General features: G+C 42.5%; 1 protein-coding gene across 5 annotated transcripts in view; it reads left to right on the plus strand.

Moving 5' to 3' along the window:
• ttll6 (tubulin tyrosine ligase-like family, member 6) overlaps positions 1 to 19,295 on the plus strand; it is a 47,352-nt gene extending 28,057 nt beyond the window's left edge. For 2 of the 5 annotated variants that reach the window (XM_041178654.1, XM_041178657.1), the window contains 4 exons: positions 5,685 to 5,879; positions 14,134 to 14,521; positions 17,136 to 17,394; positions 18,465 to 19,295. In XM_041178654.1, coding sequence (XP_041034588.1) covers positions 5,685 to 5,879; positions 14,134 to 14,521; positions 17,136 to 17,394; positions 18,465 to 18,477 — 855 coding nt within the window. In that variant the 3' untranslated portion in view covers positions 18,478 to 19,295. Of the gene's footprint in view, positions 1 to 115; positions 3,337 to 5,684; positions 5,880 to 14,133; positions 14,522 to 16,873; positions 16,962 to 17,135; positions 17,395 to 18,464 lie in introns of those variants that run through there. The other 3 variants (XM_041178653.1, XM_041178655.1, XM_041178656.1) reach the window with 3 other exon arrangements.
• Positions 19,296 to 19,334: the final 39 nt, after the last annotated feature.

Below are 19,334 nucleotides of genomic sequence, written 5' to 3' on the forward strand. Positions count from 1 at the left end.
TTTCTTTCACCTCGTGACCCTTCACAACATCATGTTGCATTGACATGACTGTCACCTGCTAATGTCCAGCCTGTTGGGGCTATCCTAACTTTTGTTGCTTTTCTCTTTCCTCTAGGACATTCTTAGCACTTGGAACCTACAGAACATACCTTGGAGGAGGACAGTCCTCTACAGGTTGCAGTGTTGCGTGTTCCATCACTCCCAGGCACTAACTCAGACATACTCTGCATGGGTTAGAGAGCTACCCACAACAGTCAGTTCCTGGTGAAAGACCCAGCAGAAGTGAGCAGTAGGAGGTGCAGGTGGCAAGAACAGCACTGAATCAGTCCTGCTCGCTGGGTGAAGTCCATGCACAGCTCTTCTGGGTGGGACAGAAGCTCAGGGACCCAGCCAAGAAAATGAAGCAGGTATTGGGAGACTTGTGAATGTTCTTTCAGCACAGTGACTGGAGGCATGGAGAAGTCTGCTTCTCATTTCATTTCACATGGCATCAGCACTCTTCGTTGACCACCTTCAGGAACGGTACACCCAGGCCTTCAAGAGAGTTAGCATTGCTACCCTCTGGAGCTTTGGTGGAAGCTGAATAGCCATCATGCAGCCACCAGGCTCCATCTTGGAGAGAGAGAAAGATATCCATCTGGAAGGATTGATGGGCTGAATAGAGAGGGGCTTTCAAGGAGTCACTGGCTCTCTGCAGTCTGCTCTTCTCCCGATTGGTGGAAATGATGAGTTCCTCTACCCCAGGGAGTGCCTGTAATGCGATGGATGCAGTACATGTTGCCTTCTCTCAGAATATCAGCACATGTGCTCCTTTGTTATGCTTTCAACCAGCCATGATGCCAGAGAGTTTGCTGGGGCAGAGTGCTCAGGCACCTACCTGGGACCTGAGGGGCTGAACCACCCAGGAGTCACCAGCCACAAGCATGTCAAGGCTGCCTATGTGAACAGTAGCAACCAGCAGCATTCTACCAGCTTCGCTCACCTCACAGGAGTTATAGCATTAGGAAACCTTCTTATAAGAAAGGCACATGGTTGACAGTTGGGTGATTAATGAATGAAAGGCAACTATTGTGTTGGGAATTCAATTCAACTCATTTGGCTGTGTGGTTTTATAACCACTTCTGCATCTGCATTATCATCATGTCATTGATATAAAAATTGGCTGAATGGTTTCAATGTCATTTCATGGAAAATTAATGAAGTGGTGAAAGAAGTAATGAGGTAAATACAGAACACGTTGCCTAACTATTCAGAGGAAGGGATGAGCAGGTCACTGGAAGTGCTGACCCTTGCATTCTAGCTGCAGGGCGTCATGTTGGCTCTCCTTTTGCTTCGAGCTCACCTTCTCCCAAGTCACAACACACACCAGCCGTTGCGGCTCAGTGGGTAATACTCTCACCTTCGAGTCAGAAGGTCGTGAGTTCAAGCCCTTAATACAGAGACTTCAGCACAAAATCCAGGCTGTCTCCCCAGTGTATACTGAGCAAGTGCTACAATGTCAGCAGTGCCGTCCTTCAAATAAGACATTAAACCAATGTCTACTCTCTCAGCTGGACACAATAGATCTCCAGTACTGTTTTTGAAAAAGAGCATGGGAGTTATCCTTAGTGTCCTCATCACTAAAAGCCAGATTATTGAATCAATAACATGTTGCTGTTTGTGGGAGCTTACTGTGCACAAATTGGCTGCTGCATTTCCTACATTCCAACAGTGACTACATTTCAAAAATACGTTATTGACTGTAAAGCGCTTTGGGATGTTCTGGGGCTGTGAGAGGTGCTGCGTAAATGCAAGTTTGCCTTAGTCGTCAGGTGATATCTGTTATAGTTACTTTGCCTCCTCCAAGTCCAATTCCCTCTGACACCTGAACCTTCACTCAGTTTCCCTACAATATGCTCCATTAAGACTCTGCTGGTCCCATGCATTTGATTACACTGTGTCGTTTGGACATTAAAGGTGTCATTAAGCGTGCGTGTAGAGAATTTGACTTGTTTCCCCACCAGCCATCCTTTCACATTGGTGGAGGGTTGCATATTGGGAAGGTGGTTGCTTGTCACAGCAAAATTATTCCTATTCACTTTTCAGCAGCAGTCACTAGAGACCAATCAGGAGCAGGAACCCTTGGTGTCTTTTTTTTCCCTTCCTTACCTCATGGTGCTTGGGTCAATTGTACCCACAAGTGCACTGAAACCAGCTGACTCCACAAGAGATCGAAGATTGAATGGGTTGGATGGCTAATTATGCACCAGGTCTTGCATTTACTCCCAGGACAGGAAGATCCAAGCTTTGTCTCTATGGGCCCCAATGTGCATACATGGAGCCTGAACCTCCTCGCACAAAGCTTAAATCCATGTTCCCATTAATTCACAAGTTGATGGTACCAACAGATCTTGTTATTCTGATCCGGGAGTTATCCACCAAGGAGATTCAAACAGAACAAATTAGTGGATATTAATAACTAATAGGATTGTGTTGACAAGAGGTCATGGCTGACCTACAGCATGTGACTATAGTTTGGTGACTGCTGTACTAGGAGTTCTTTCCTATATCAGTGGAGCTTGCTTTCTGTTAGTTGATCCTTCTCCCACCCCTAACCTGTGATCAAAGGGGTGGAGAATGCAAGTCTAATCTTATTTCTTTAATTTGTAAAAATAAGAATCAAGCCAGTCATAGGATTGTTCAAGAGGGTAGGTAAATTGATGGCAACTCATAATGCCTTTGATAAATACTTATGATGTTTCATAAGACCGGTCAAAATGGAGGGTGCGATGGGTTAGCTGCTTCTCTGTCCCACTGGGATTTGGGTTTCAAACCCAGCCAGGAGGAGTATCTCCCCTATCTGTTGGCTGTAAGCATGTGACATCAAAGGGTTTTGAGCATTCTCAAGATGCCTAGACTGCCTAGAGTTTGGCACTAAATTGGCAATCTCACTCAAAGAGGATGGCTGGTACTGGCAAAATGAAATATCGGGGCAATGGGTCAGAATAGGCAGCGCCAACTTCTGCATGTAACTGTGTTCCATCTGACTTGGGAATTCTTGTTAGTGCCATTATGTGCTCAAAATAGGAGTCCTATCATCCATTAACATTCCTCACCTTGACAAGCACAAAATTTGCTGGAAAATTCTGAAAAAAGGAGCAGCCAGAATAAAGTTGTACAGTGAAAGATGTTAAATGATGCCTCTTTAATTCTGTTGTAGGTCACAGAGCAGTTGTTGCCAATGAGTGACTGTCCCATTCACCTCTGTCGACTGACTTTTCAGGATCTGTCTCCCGAATCTGATTAGTTCAAATGCATAAGCTCTATGCCTATATCAATAAAAATGTTGTAAAAGAATGCAATGAGTTACTACTTCTGTTTTAATTGTGCTTTGCATCAATCAAAACATCAGAGAAAATTCAGAAACAGGTTGGATACTGCAATGGCAGTGTTTTGGTACTCTGAATATTGTTTCAGAATGTATTTTTTTGATCTGATTTAATGTTTACTGAAAGATCTCAGGGAGACAGCCTCCTCTGGTGGCTGGTGCTGCCTTCCATAACAAAGAGCAATATATTAGGAATGACAACAGAAGGAGTTAAATGTTTCAGCCAAACAGATTAGGATCATGTCCCTGGTATTTCTCTAGAATGACCCTGCTGGTGATTTTCTGATGCACATACTGTGTTTTCACAGGTTAACAGGTTCTGTAATTCTTTGAAACAGGTGGCTATTTCCAATTTTAAAAATTCTTTCTTGGGATCTGAGCATCGCTGGCAAGGCCAGCATTTGTTGCCCATCCCTAATTGCCTTGAAGTGCTTTAATCAGTGAGGTTGCAATATTTTGCTCTTACTTTGTTATTGAAACATTAATGATGCTCAGAAATGATGAGAAGCCTCAGAAAGAAGGTACACACTGTAAAGGAAGATTTAGAATATCAGGGTCTTGAGTTTCTTTTGGGTTTTCTTATGTTGTTAACCTGGTATTTTTAGAGCAGGGATTATCCAAACTAATGATGAGCGCGGGAATAGAAATCAGGCTTGCAAATTCTGCATTCGTCTGGATATTCCCAATTGTTGTATCAGCTTGTTGCTGCAATAATGGATCTTTAATCATTCAAAATATCCAAACGTGAATTATTTTCCTGCAGAAATGTGGGTTTTCCTTGTCGACATTAAAGTACTTTGAAAGTTAGCCCACTCCAATTGCTCAGTGAGTGAGAGTAGCTAGATTGATACTGAGCAGGATAGGCAAGGAAGTTGTTGTGCTCCATCTCTTGTCTGAACTGATCTCAACTTGTATTGCTGTAAGGAAGGTCCAGATGGCTTTAGTATTCCCAGACTTGAGAGAAGAAAACTCTGCTCCTTCCTGGTCCTGATATAGGGCTTTACTGTGATGACCTCTGTAGTAGAGTATCTTGTGTGTAACCTCACACCTGTAGAATGGGTGCTTGCAAGATGTGTCAGAGGGCTACCATGATTTGGTATTGGCAGGGTGAAAAAAAAAGGGAAGTAAATCAGTATAAAGCCTAATCTTATCATGTCATATTTGATAACAATATAGGTAATCATTTAGGGTTTATAGAACTACGTGGCAATTACAACACAGAAACCAGCCATTCAGCTCAATTATTCACTGTTAATGTTTACCCTTCACATGAGCACAAGAACTGTGGTCAATCCACTATAATTCTATCCTACAAAATTTATTTTAGTAGGAAGCTAAGATTGTCAAAGTATTAACATTGATTCAGGTAACCTAGTCTTAGTTGGGGGATTATTCTGGTCACTGAGACTTATCCTACTTAGTTGTGCTGTCACTTTGTCCTTGCCTTTGGCTATAATTCATCCAAAACTCTACCCCTGTTCCCACAGTAACTTCAGCTTGCTCATCACACTGTCCTTATCAACCTCAACTGGCTTCCTACCTATTAATGCACTGGAATAAAAATCTCTGTCTCATTTACAAATCCCACAATGCCCACACCCAATTCTAACTTTTTTTTCTAACATTTAAGGCCAATGTTCTTTGATTCTTCAATTCTGTCTCCCTGTACATTTCTTCATTTCTGCTACTAACAGTGGAAACCTTACCACAAGATCTCTATTCCCTTGCTATTTTCTCTCTCCACCTTTAAAAAACTTCCAAAAAGCTATTTCTCTGATCATGCTTTGGCCAACACTCAACATACCTTGAGATCTTCACTATACTAAAGGTGTATAAATGCAAGTTGTTGCTGGATTTGAACTCACTCTCCTCCCTTCAGTAGCTGCATACTTACATTAGAGTACAGTTCCACAAGCATCAGAAGATCTTCCTGATACACATTGAGTGCTTATTCTTAATAGGTGAGCATTGAGAATATTGGAAGACCTTGCCAAGCTTGGTCTTCACTCAATGTTCATGCAGAAACTTGTAGGCAGGGCACACTGAATGGCGATTTAAAATTAAGGATATGGGCTGGTTTTTCTCCTCTGATAACAAAACTGATTGTACTGTCCCTACTGCTGAGCCCAGCTTCCCAGAAGACAAAGTAGGGTGACTGAAATGAGCATCTGAACACCATTCACCTTCTGACCCACCCATTAACGGCTGTAAGTCTGATGGTTATTGAAATCTTTTCTCGAAATAAATTTCAGAACTTAGTTGCCCATTTGGCCTTTTCTAATAGAAATGTTTTCTTCTTTTTGTTGTACGTTTACAGGAGACCATAGACATCATGAAACCATTGGATATCATTGAAGAGGAGGAGCTGCAGCGACTCAGTGGCCTACTGCAGCGTGAGAACCTCCTCCGAGCTCTGGGTGTTATCGAGCAAGTTTACCGCATATTGCAAAACACTCCCGGTGTTCACTGCAGTGTTCAAACTGCTCCTCCATATCCTACTATCCAGAATAAAGTGAGTTGAGTGAAAGAGTTAATTCAACTTTGCACTCTTGTGGGAGGGCCTTGCCTGCCAGGAATTTCAGGCTGGAAATTCAGGGGTGCGTGGTGTAGGGTTTAAGATTGTGAAATGCATTTCCAGCAGGTGAAGCTGCCCACTGGGAGCACAAGGTTTGAAAATGACCTGATTGATGTTTGTTATACCAGACACAGGGAATGCTAATTCCCTGCATTTCACCTAAACCTAACCCGCCTGTTGGGCTACTGATGGAATTGGGTGCAGTGCCAGTTTTACACCCCATTCAACTCTACTCCCCATTGAAACCAACCGAGGGATGTTGGGTGGCATGTCAAATAGTGTACAGTTTCTGCAAGACGAGTTAGGTTAAAATGATCCCCACCTAAGTGTCAGTGTCTATTTAATTGTGAGTGCACCTGATCTTGTCCTCACTCATTGATTACAAGCACACTTTCTGCCACTGGATAAAGAAAGAGCAAACAAACTTGCATTTATATAGCATCTTCTAAGTCACAAAGTTCTTTACAACCAATGAAGTACTTTCAAAGTGTAGTCACTGTTTAAATGTAGGAAGTGTGGCAGCCAATTTGCACCCAGCAAGCTCCCACAAACAACAATGAGATAAATGAACAGTTGATCTGTGTTTTTTTTTAAAGTTACTTTTGTTATAGAAAAAATATCCACCAGGAGAACTCCGCTGTTCTAATTCAAATAATGATGTGGGAGGGCAGACAGGTGCCTCAGTTTAATGTTTTATCATGACCCTCCAACAGTTCAACACAGAGTGTCAACCTAGATTTTGTCAATCTGGATTTTCAGTGGACTGGGGCTTCAACCCACAATCTTCTAACTCTTGAGGCAAGAGTGCTATCTATTGACATTGCTGAGGGATATCAGAAATGCAAATTCTGGCCAACTTATCAAAAATGCTGCCTAGGCCAGAGGTTTTAAGCTTGTAATAAAGCCCCTATCACTGCCCAGAAATATTAACAATAGCTTGTGCTAGTTTTAGATCGTCCTCTTCTGTACACAAGTGGTGTAATTTGGCACTGACTAGCTAGCTAAAAATATAAAGACAAATAGTAAGAATTGCTGTAGACATTTTAAAAAGCAAAGAATTAACAAAGTGAATGCGTGTTGGTCCTGTAGAAAGTGAGTCTAGGGAATTAATAATGGAAAATAAGGAGATGGCAGATGAATTGAGCCAGTATTTTGCATTGGTCTTCACTATAGAGGATACAGGTAACATCTCAGATATAGCTGTAAATCAGGAAATGGAAGAGAGGGAGGAACTCAGGAAAATTACAATCACCAAATTGTTGGAGCTGTAGGCTGACAAGTCTCCAGGTCCTGATGGACTTCACCCTAGAGTCTTAAAAGAAGTGGCTAGTGAGATAGTAGATGCGTTGGTGTTAAATTTCCAAAATTCCATAGATTCCCTTATATTGGAAAATAACAAATGCAACTCCTTTATTCAAAAAGGGAGGGAGGCAGAAAGCAGGGAACTACAGACCATTTAGCTTAACATCTGTCATAGGGAAAATGTTAGAAGCTATTATAAAAGACGTTATAGCAGGGCATTTGGAAAACTTCAGGCTAATCAGGCAGAGTCATCATGTTTAACCAATTCAGTGGAGTTATTTGAAGAAATAACATATGATGTAGATAAAGAGGAACTGGTGGATATACTGTATTTGGATTTCCAGGAGGCATTTCAAAAAGTGCCTCATCAAAGGTTATTGCGAAAAATAAAAGCTCATGGTGTAGGGGGTAAGACATTGACATGGATAGGAGATTGTATAGCTAACAGGAAACAGAGATGGGTCTTTTTCTGGTTGGCAAATGTAACAGGGATCAATGCTGGGGCCTCAAGGTTTTACAATTCATATAAATGACATGGATGAAGGGAACGAAGGTATGGTTGCTAAATTTGCTGATGACACTAGGATAGGTAAAAGTAAGATATAAAGAGGACACAAGGAGACTATAAAAAGATATAGATAGGTTAAGTGAGTGGGCAAAGACCTGGCAGATGGAATATAATGTGGGAAAATGTGAAATTGTCCATTCTTGCAGGAAAAATAAAAATGAAGCTTGTTATCTAAATGGTGAGAGATTGCAGAGCTCTGAGATTCAGAGGGATCTGGGTGCCCTGGTGCAAATTGTAAAAAGCTAGTATGCAGGTACAGCAAGTAATTAGGAAAGCTAATAGAATGTTATCATTTATTGTGAGGGCAATTGAATACAAAAGTAGGGAGGTTATGCTTCAGTTGTACAGGGCATTGGTGAGATCACATCTGGAGTACTGTGTACAGTATTGGTCTCCTTATTTAAGGAAGGATGTAAATGCGTTGGAAGCAGATCAGAGAAAGTTTACTACATTAATACCTGGATTGGGCGGGTTGTCTTATAAGGAAAGGTTGGGCAGGTTAGGCTTGCATCTGCTAGAATTTAGAAGAGTAAGGGGTGACTTGACTGAAATCTTTAAGATCTTGAGGGGTCTTGACAGGGTTGATATGGCGAGGATGTTTCCTCTTGTGGGAGAATCTAGATCTAGGGGTCATTGTTTAAAAATAAGGGGTTGCTCATTTAAGACAGAGATGAGTTTTTTTCTCATAGATGGTAGTGAGTCTTTGGAACTCTCTTCCTGAAAAGGCAGTGAAAGTAGCATCTGTGAATATTTTTTAAGGCAGTGCTAGATAGACTCTTGATAAGCAAGGGGGTGAAAGATTATCAGAGGTAGGTGGGAATGTGGAGTTGAGGTTACATTCAGATCAGCCATGATCTTATTGAATGGCGGAGCAGGCTCGAGGGGCCGAGTGGCCTATTGCTCTTAATTAATATGGTTGTATTTAAATGAAAAGGGGAGAAGGTCAAACATTACTAACTCTGCCTTCTGGCACCCATTCCTTCCCATGATTTAGTTAAACATCCACTTATTTTACCTTCCTTGTATCCCACGTTATACAGTCTTTATGGATTTATTGTTTACAAGTTATATTCACCTGGTCACTGTGTAAAAGTTCAGTATTTCTCACAAGATTGTAAACTCATTCTAAAGAACGTTTTGGCATTGCTCTACTCCACAGATTTTATTTGGTGTGAATTTTTTGCAGATTGAGGCCAGTGATGTGAGTGTAGGGAAATTCAGTTCCTGGCATACAAGTGTCAGCAGCAAACAGTCCTTCTTTAGATATAGCACAGTTTAGATGCAGAGTAAAGCTCCCTTTACACTGTCTCAACTATGTGCTTCGGTCCCAATTTAAAGCACCTGACTAGCCACCTGATGGCCTCTCTGAAAAATACATAACAGTGCAGAGAATTGGGGGCAATTTTGTGCCATGGGCTTGTGCCAACTCTTGTTCGTCCTTCGAGGTGAAGCTGACCATGTTCATCATCTGGGGTGCTGACTATGGGGTTCATTAAGACTGGGCAAACTCATTTTATGTCGGACAGCAGACTTTCATCCTGTTACTCTAGTCTGGAAGCATACCCCACATCATAACCCAGTTTTCCCCAACCATTTTATTTTCAAACAACTCTTGACCTAATATCACACGAGTTTTTGTTATTGCTATGCTTTAGTGGTCTGACCATCCATGGAACCTCAATCCATTATTCAACCACCCTGCTCATGTAGGACAAATTGCCAAATGAAAGGGGAAGCAAAGAGCAGACAAAGGGGTAATGTGGAAAGAGTGAGGGGTATGGGGCTAAAATGGGGCATTTTCAAAGAACTGGCACACTAATGGGCAGATTGGTCTCTGTCTGTGGTTGGAGTCATACCTAGCACAAAGGAAGATGGTTATGGTTGTTGGAGGTCAATCACCTCAGTTCCAGAATATCACTGCAGGAGTTCCTCAGGGTAGTGTCCAAGGCCCAACCATCTTAAGCTGCTTCATCAATGACCTTCCTTCCATGATAAGGTCAGAAGTGGGGATGTTTGCTGATGATTGCACTATGTTCAGCACCATTCACGACTCCTCAGATACTGAAGCAGTCCATGTACAATTACATCAAGACCTGGACAATATCCAGGCTTAAGCTGACATGTGGCAAGTAACATTCGTGCCACATAAGTGCCAGGCAATGACCATTCCAACAAGAGAGAATCTAACCATTGCCCCATGATATTCAATGGCATTACCATCACTGAATCCCCCATTATCAACATCCTGGGGGTTACCATTGACCAAAAATTGAACTGGACTAGCCAAATAAATATTGTGGCTACAAGAGCAGGTGAGATGCTAGGAATCCAGCAAAGAGTAACTCACTTTCTGACTCTCCAAAGCCTGTTCACAAGGCACAAGTCAGGAATGTGATGGAACACTCTCCACTTGCCTGGATGATTGCAGTTCCAACAACATTTAAGAAGCTTGACACCATCCAGGACAAAGCAGCCCACTTGATTGGCACCACATCCACAAACATTCACTCCCTCTACCACCGACAAACAGTGGCAGCAGTGTGTACCATCTACAAGATGTACTGCAGAAACTCACCAAGGTTCCTTAGGCAGCACCTTCCAAACCCACGAACACTACCATCTAGAAGGACAAGGGCAGCATTTACACAACACCACCACCCGGACATTCCCTTCCAAGCCAGTCACCATCCTGACTTGGAAATATATCGGCATTCCTTCACTGTCGCTGGGTCAAAATCCTGGAACTCCCTCCTTAACAGCACTGTGGTTGTCCCTATACAACATGGACTGCAGCGGTTCAAGAAGGCAGCTCACCACTACCTTCTCAAGGGCAGTTAGGGGTGGGCGAAGCCCACATCCTGTAAATTAATTAAAAAAAAATACTTCTAGGAACTCAGTAAAGTTGTAAATTGATGCTTCAGAATAGATTTGTCTCTCCCAGGTGTCACAGAGGTCATGAACTAGAGCAGATAACAGCAGGAGGATTCTTCGACAGATACAGAAAGGAGGAAGTTAGCAAGGCAAATAGTGCAACACAATGATAATTTAAAACTATTACTCCCTTGAATGTTCAATGCACTGTAGCCAGTGTGATATATAGACTAGGTCTGCACATTTCAATCCCCCATGTTGAGTTAGTATACACTAGTGGACAGTGTCATAGGCCTCAGCAGCACCTGTTGGCTAACAAAGCCAAAAGCAAAGTCAAGGCTTTCTGTTCCTCTTCGCTGTCCAAAGTATTTGAACAAGAGGAGAGTTGAACTTGGCTGTGATGCTCAGCCTGGTCAATACACAATGTCTAGGTTCAAATGGTTATAGCACCTACTTTGGAGAGGAATTGGAGGACAGCCAAGCACTTGTGGAACTGTAACCCTGCAAGAGTCAGCACATTCTGGAGAGCTTGGTAGAAAATGTCAGGGAAGAATATGTAGAAAATGTACCACCTAAGCTTGGCCTGTCTTCAAGTATTAACCATTGTCGAGACAGATTATCTGGCCATTTATCTCAATTGCTGTTTGTGGGATCTTGCTGTACACACTATGGTTACTGCGTTTGGCTACATGTATGAGCTTACTTCAGAAAAATTTACTCATTTGGCTGTGAAGCGCTCTGGCATTTCTTGAACAGATGAATTAGCTCTTCCCTTCTCAGTCAACTCACTTTGGACTGATTTTCTTAATGAACTCAGATGACTTGGATGTACTGAAGAGATGCTGGGGCTAAATCACTTCAGAAATTCTGATCACCTTTTGTAACTTTGGAAACCCCAGTGGAGGCAGGGAAGCAATATCTGTTTCTAAGGATCCTCTGCCACAGTTGCGATGGATAATCAGGAGAACCCCTGTGGAAACAGCTGGAGGTTACTCTGAAACTCGTAAACATGAGGCTGTTAACATGTCTGTAGTGCAGCATGGAAATAGTACCTAAACTTAATGTAACCTATAGCAAGTAAAATCACATGGTCAGACAGATTGCGTGGGGCAATCGTAGTATTGAACAGTTTCATTGTTTTTGGTCAGCTAGCTATTTGACACAAATGGAAATCTATTACCATGCTTAAGAATCTACAAACTCAACTAGGGTAGAGTCCACATGGGTGCAGAATCTTTGGTACACCCTTTCTCCCTCTTGAGGACACACCATATGATAGATTGGAGATGCTGTGGGTGTCCTCCTTGGAGAAGAGACTGTGGAGAGAATTGATAAGAGGTAGAACATAAGGAACATAGGAATAGGAGAAGGCTATTCTGCCTGTCAAACCTGTTCCACCATTCAATATGATCATGCCTGACTGAACACTTCAATGTCTTTTACCCACGCTATCCCCATAACCCTTCACGTTATTGTTAATTAGAAATCTGTCAATCTCTACTTTAAATATGCTCAATTACTGAGCTTCCACAGCTCTGTAGGGTAGAGAATCCCAAAGATTCACAACCCTCCGAGTGAAGAAATTTCTTCTCATGTCAGTTCTAAGTGGCTTGCCCCTTATTTTGAAGTTGTGTCCTCTGGTTCTAGACTCCCCAACCCGGGAAACATCTTACCTGTATCTACCCTGTCTATTCCTTTAAGTATTTTGTAGGTTTCAATGCGATCACCTCTCATCCTTTGAAACTATAGAGAATTCAGGCCCAGTTTCCTCAATCTCTCTTAATAAGATGGTCCCACCATCCCCGGAACAAGTTTGGTGAACCTTTGTTGCACTTCCTCTATGGCAATAATATCCTTTCTGAGGTAAGGGGACCAAAACTGCACACACTACTCCAGGTACAGTCTAACCAAGCTTCTTTACAATTGAAGCAAGACTTCACTACTCCTGTACTCAAATCCTCTTGTGATAAAGGCTAGTATTCCATTAGCCTTCCTAATTGCCTGCTGTACCTGCATGTTAGTTTTCAGTGACTTATGGACAAGGACACCCAGGTCCCTTTGTACATTTACACTTTCTAATCTCTTACCATTTAGGAAATACTCTGCACATGTTTAGTGGAAAAAAGAACACAGGTGTTCAAAATTATAAGGGGTCTAGATAGAGAGAAACTATTCCTATTGGAGGAAGCATCAAGAACCGGAGGACTGATTAAAAAGTGACTTGCAAAAGAACCAAAGGCAATATGAGTAAAAACTTCGTTATGCAGCAAGTAGTTAGGGTCTGGGATGCACTCCTGAGTGTGTGGTCGAGGCAGATTCAATCATGGCTTTCAAAAGGGAATTGGATATGCATCTGAAGGAAAATAAATTGCAGGGCTGCCAAACAAAATCAAAATTATCTGTATTTTTCCTCGGTGATATTTACACATTTTAACTATATTTGCTCTTCCTTGTCTGATTCCCTTCACCATGAGGGTGCTGACTGAGGCTTGTGTACAGCTCAAGATGTACTTGTTGAGATGGTTAGATTAGGGAACTGAGGGATACGGGGATAGGGCTGGAAGGTGTTGATGTAGGCCAGTCATGAACTTTTTGAATGGTGGAATAAGCTCAAGGGGCCAGATGGTCTGCTCCTGCTCTTCTGGAGAGGCTGGGAGTGAGCCTTACAAAATTGCTCTCGCAGGGAGCCGGCAGGGTTTGTCGGACTGACTAGCCTCCTTCTGCACTGTAACCATTCTACGATTCAAAGCTGATAAAGGGTGAAGCTGCAGATTGGCAAGAGCCAAGGCAGGAGATTAACCAGCGAAAAATACACCACTTGCCTGCACAGACTAGTGGTGGGAATCCTATTCAGACAGTGGCTTGCACAGTTATCTGTGCGTTTTATCTTAGAATCATAGAATAGAACCTTGCAGTGCAGAAGGAGGCCACTTCACCCATTGTACCTGTGCTGGATTTTGAGAAATCTTTCCAATTAGTCCCACTCCTGTGTCCACACATTAGCAGAACATGATTGGGTACACCTTAATCTCCTCAGTGTTTAAATAATCTTGCGACTCTCACTGTCACAATAAATTGGAACTTGGACAAGAGTGGTGGGACATGAGAACATAAAGAGGAATGGGAGTGGATCATTTGGCCCCTCGAGCTTGTTCCACCATTCAAAAAGGTCGTGGCTGATATCTTTTACATCAGTTCCACTTTCCAGCCCTATCCTCGTATCCCTCAATTCCCTAATCTAACCATCTCAACAGGTACATCCTGTTCTGTACACCAGCCTGAGTCAGCACCCTCATAAGTGATGGGAATCAGACAAGGAATAGCAAATATAGCTAAAATATGTAAATATCATCTCGGATATATGCAGATATTTTGGTTTAGTTTAGTGTTCTTTTAGATTGTGTTTGTGTCCTATAATCATTCATCTTGTATATTTCTTTAACTTTCTAGTCATTAGTTTACCAAAGCTCATACAGACCCTTCCAGGAGATGGAAGAGTTAGCATACATTAGTCCTTTATCCTCTTTCGAAAGGAATACTACAGCAGAGCTGGGAATCCTCAACCCTTCTACAATAAACTGGTCAACATTGCTGACTCCTGGAAGCCATGTTCCTATCAATGCCCGCCACAAGGGGAATCCCAGTCTGGGAATCGGACTCCCTCTCCACCGCTTTCACCAACGCTATCCTGTCCGCAGGGGTGTGACATGGACAACAGGAAATCCTTTACCGGTGTCGCTTGAAACTGTTGTCACAGCAAGGACTGCAGGATTTTCAGAGTTACGGATGAATGCAATACCGACCTTTCCTCGTTCACCAAGTGCCAAACAAAGCTCTGGTGAGAAAATGATCTGTCATTCTCAATTTTTATATATATGTGTGCACATATTAGATTAAGTTATATGCAGAATGTACTTTGGTTTTAAAGCTCCCAAGCAGTGTCTTGGTGAGAGAATGCACTGCATGATATAGCCTTGAAGGTCTCAGATTCACCATTGAGCTAGCTGTTAGTGGCAGTAGGCATCTGGTAATTTGCCCTATCTTGGCCAGGGAGGGAAATCCCTAAGGTCCCAGCCTGCTCCCAATCACTGCCCCGTGACTGTGTTATATTTTTGGATAAATCCTTGGATTCAGTGTAAGAAGCTGCTGTTATTAGTGGACCTAGTGTGCCTCTTTCCACTCATTACCTCGATAGTCCTAGGCCCAACCATCTTCAGCTGCCTTATCAATGACCATCCCTCCATCATAAGGTCAGAAGTGGGGATGTTTGTTGATGATTGCACTATGTTCAGCACCATTCGCGACTCCTCAGATACTGAAGCAGTCCATGTCCAAATGCAGCAAGATCTGGACAATATTCAGGCTTGGGCTGACAAGTAGCAAGTAACATTCGTGCCACACAAGTGTCAGGCAATGACCATCTCCAACAAGAGAGAATCTAACCATTGCCCCTTGACATTCAATGGCATTACCATCACTGAATCCCCCATTATCAACATCCTGGGGATTACCATTGATCAGAAACTGAACTGGACGAGCTAAATAAATATTGTGGCTACAAGAGCAGGTCAGAGGCTAGGAATCGTGCGGAGAGTAACTCCACCTGACTCCCCAAAGCCTGTCCACAAGGCACAAGTCAGGACCCTGATGGAGTACTCTCTGCTTGTCTGGATGTGTGCAGCTCCACCAGTTCTCATGAAGCTTGACACCATCCAGGACAAAACAGCCTGCTTGATTGGCACCACATCCACAAACATTCACTCCCTCCACCACCTACACACAGTGACAGCAGTGTGTACCATCTACAAGATGCACTGCAAGGCTTCTTAGACAGCACCTTCCAAACCCATGACTGCTACCATCTAGAAGGACAAGGGCAGCAGACACATGGGAACACCACCACCTGGAAGTTCCCCTCCAAGCCACTCACCATCCTGCATTGGAAATATATCATCGTTCCTTCACCATCGCTCGGTCAAAATCCTGGAACTCCCTCCCTAACAGCACTGTGGGTGTACCTCCACCACATGGACTGCAGCGGTTCAAGAAGGCAGCTCACCAGCACCTTCTCAAGGGCAGTTAGGGATGGGCAATAAATGCTGGCCCAGCCAGAGATGTCCACATCCCATGAATGAATTTTTTAAAAACTAAATGTTCAAATAGCGTACACTTTCCATTGCACTCTGGCTTACTGAAATACATTACATGCCACCACATGACCACACTCTAAGATCACAGCTCAGCTACTAGAAAAATGTAGTGAACATTAAATAGGTAAGTGAATAGTACTCAGTGCTGCAACAGTCTGTACTCTGAACTTCATTATAAGCTCCAAGTTTACTGTAGTGCACTCTCTTCCTACTCCCTATGTCCATTAATAGCACTTAAGTTGTAAAGATCAGACTGTTCCTGACTATGATGGGGTGGCAGAAAGGGATTGGGTCAAGGAAAGAAAAATGTGAACCAGAATTCCTGTTCTTGATGTCTTCCTAGTGACCCCTTTAGAAAGTAAAATGTGTGGATATGAAGCGAGAACAGGGTCAGGACTGACTACCAACACTTGCTGCCTAGGCACATGCACAAGAGAAGGGTGTTCGAACAAGGTGTTAGATATTGGATAAGTCCATTACTCTTTTAACCTATTCTAAAAGCTGGAGACTGTAGCATGTCAGTTAACTCACTTCATTTACTACTGACAGAACATTAATCTTTAAGAAAGCAGAACACATCAGCCTCCCATCTGACACTGATGGGTAGATGCAATGAAGAGCTGTGAGAATGGCTTCTCTGACTCCATTTACACACTGCATCTCGAAGCAAGTAAAATATCTTTCTGAATAAATAAAAACATTGCATCTTTTCATACGCCATTCTCTTTATGATTTGCTTCCTGTTGGATACAACATCTTCTGGTGTTTTACGGCTCGTCAGTTATTTGAACTGATTGTCAAGCAGGGATGAGGCCTTATGGCTTTCACACCGCACTTTTACTTCCTATCATTGCTTTCACTGGGCCATAGCTTTGTTGTAAACAATCTTTGATGTAGGCGCTCATAGTAGCATGTTGCCATTTATATTGTAGCAACCTCCAGTTCCACACTACCCACTGCTGTGTTTCAATCTTAATAATTTTAAACTCAATTTTATCCAGCGAGCTTGTTTATTTATTTATACATTCCTATCTTTACAGTAAGGTGTCATCGGTCCTGAAATATATCCTTCTCCAATGTTACCAGCATCATTGAGGAAAAAATGACATACTTTTGGAGAACTCAGATTCTGTCTACATCGTTGTTCTGTCTTTGTTAGAAATAAAAGTAATGTAAAAACACATCGGTATTCTTTCACTGAAGGGCAATCAGAGTAGCACAGGAGCTAGGATCAGACAGGTCGGGTTGGTGGGTGGGGAGGGTGAGAACAGAATCCATTGACTGCAGTGTGTTTCTGTACAGAAAACTCCCTGATGGAGTCAAAAGGTTCCCAAAGCAACAGCATGCCATCAGACTCTGGAACCAAGTTCAACATCCCAGTGAGCACAGCACGAGTGAGTAGCACAAGCAGTGCCTCCAATTTGTGGAAAATGAAGATGAATGTGATCAACCCCGCAAGCCATGGGCTGACTGTCGTGTCAGCCCGGGCCCCCATCAACCAACGAGCTCATTTAACAAGACGAGCAAACATATTGAGCTTATTCCAGGCCAATATGAACAGGTAAATCTAAAATTCTTCAATGAGACTATTGCCTATTTACAAACCATTTGGTTTAAAAACGGCAGTTGTTGTGGGATGTCTTGCAACGCTCTGTTTTTAACCTGGTTTTGATTAACGTGTCTAGTGTTTAATAGTGAGCCTAATCTTGTGTTAGACTTCCTTGTAGGGGGACACCCAGGTAACAGTGACCACAATATACATTAGAACATTCAACCCTTCGACCCTGCTCTGTCACTCAATGAGATGCTGGCTGATCTTCTACTTCAACACAATTTTCCTGCAATATCCCTGTGTCCCTTAATGTTTTTAATTTGTAGAAATCTATTGTTCTCAATGTTGAACTTGCTCAATGACTGGGCTGCCACAGCCCCCTGGGATAGAGAATTCCAAAATTCACCTCCCTCTGAGTGAAGGAATTCCTCTGCATCTCAGTCCTAAATGGCCTGCCCCTTATTCTGAGACTGTGTCCCCTGGTTCTGGAAGCCCCCAGCCAAGGGAAACATCCTTCTTACATCTACCCTGTTGAGCCCTGTAAAATAATTTTGTATGTCTGCGTGAGGTCACCTCTCATTCTTCTAAACTTCAGAGAATAAGGGCCCAGTCTATTTAATCTTTCCTCACAAGACAATCCCTCCATCCCAGGAATTAATTTAGTGAACCTCCATTACACTCCCTCCGTGGCAATTAAAATTTTCCTGAGGGAAGGAGGCCAAAGCTGAACACAATACTCCAGGTGCAGTCTCACCAAGGCCCTGGTATACAGTTTGGTAGAGCCAAAGATACTGGAAACTTACAATTAATTCCAAATGACAGAAGGGGCCAGCTTTACAAGAAAAGCAGAAATTTTGAAGCAGATGCATTGGTTAACCCTACTGGGTGGAAATTAAACCGATACAGGACCTCTTAATGGAAATCTTTTTAAGAATAGAAGAAATTGCCCAAAGAATGGAAGAAGATGTCAAATGACTGGTCATTTACAAAGACAAATTAAACCCAAATTGTAGCCCATTTAGAGTCAGTGCTTTCAGCAGCACAGTCAGTAACAAATTTCACCAATTCTTCCTTGCTAGACGGCTGAACTAATCTCGAGAAGTGGATTGCTGGATTGTTTTTCCACACCTTCAAGCTGGAGAACTTTTTCGCTACCTGGTGAAGTTTTTGTGCCTTTTAAAGTTCCTTCTCCTCAGGTTGGGGCAAAATGGAGAAAAATTAAAGGGATATGAGCATGAACCGAGAAGAGAGACAAACGCATTTCATGTTGGCAGCAGTTTATAGGAGAGTACCGCACTGGGTCTGAACAGGTATCATTGTGCAATCCACACGGACAGGGAGGATAGACATTTTGTCTATAGGTTGAGGAATGTCCATAAACTCTTTTCTAATCATTGAACAAATTAAGCCAAATAAATGAAAATGATATGTTTTTTAACATTGGACTAAAGTATTTCTTCCTCTTGTTATGGGCTGCTGTTTTTAGCAATACTTGATTATATTCCTCCTGTGGTAGCTAAAACCCCTGCAGGGCTGTCACAAGATATGAGATAAATCCAGCTGCTTGTGCCTTTTTGTGTCCCTGAGGTTTCAATGTCATCAATGTAACAGCAAAACCATTAAAAAACTAAAAGGCTGCAGTTTGATTCTTGCCTGTGTTAAGTTGGCTGATCTCAGTAGTTGCTCAAATTGACTCCAGCATAAATTCGCCAAGACAATTATTCAAATTATTAACTATAATATATTCTGATCTGAGGTATGCATCCATCAAAACTGGCTTAGATTTTCTGTGAGGTAACAGATGCAAGGCGCCTACATCAGCCTTGATCTAACTGAATGGTGGAAAAGCTGAAGGGGTTGAATAGCCTTCTCCTTTCCCAAAGATGCTACTGACCCAAACTTTTCCTCTGTTTGATAGCAAATTTTTGCTTTATAACAGCCCTGTGAAG

The sequence above is a fragment of the Carcharodon carcharias genome, chromosome 32, assembly GCF_017639515.1.
Source record: "Carcharodon carcharias isolate sCarCar2 chromosome 32, sCarCar2.pri, whole genome shotgun sequence".
Classification (NCBI taxonomy): domain Eukaryota; kingdom Metazoa; phylum Chordata; class Chondrichthyes; order Lamniformes; family Lamnidae; genus Carcharodon; species Carcharodon carcharias.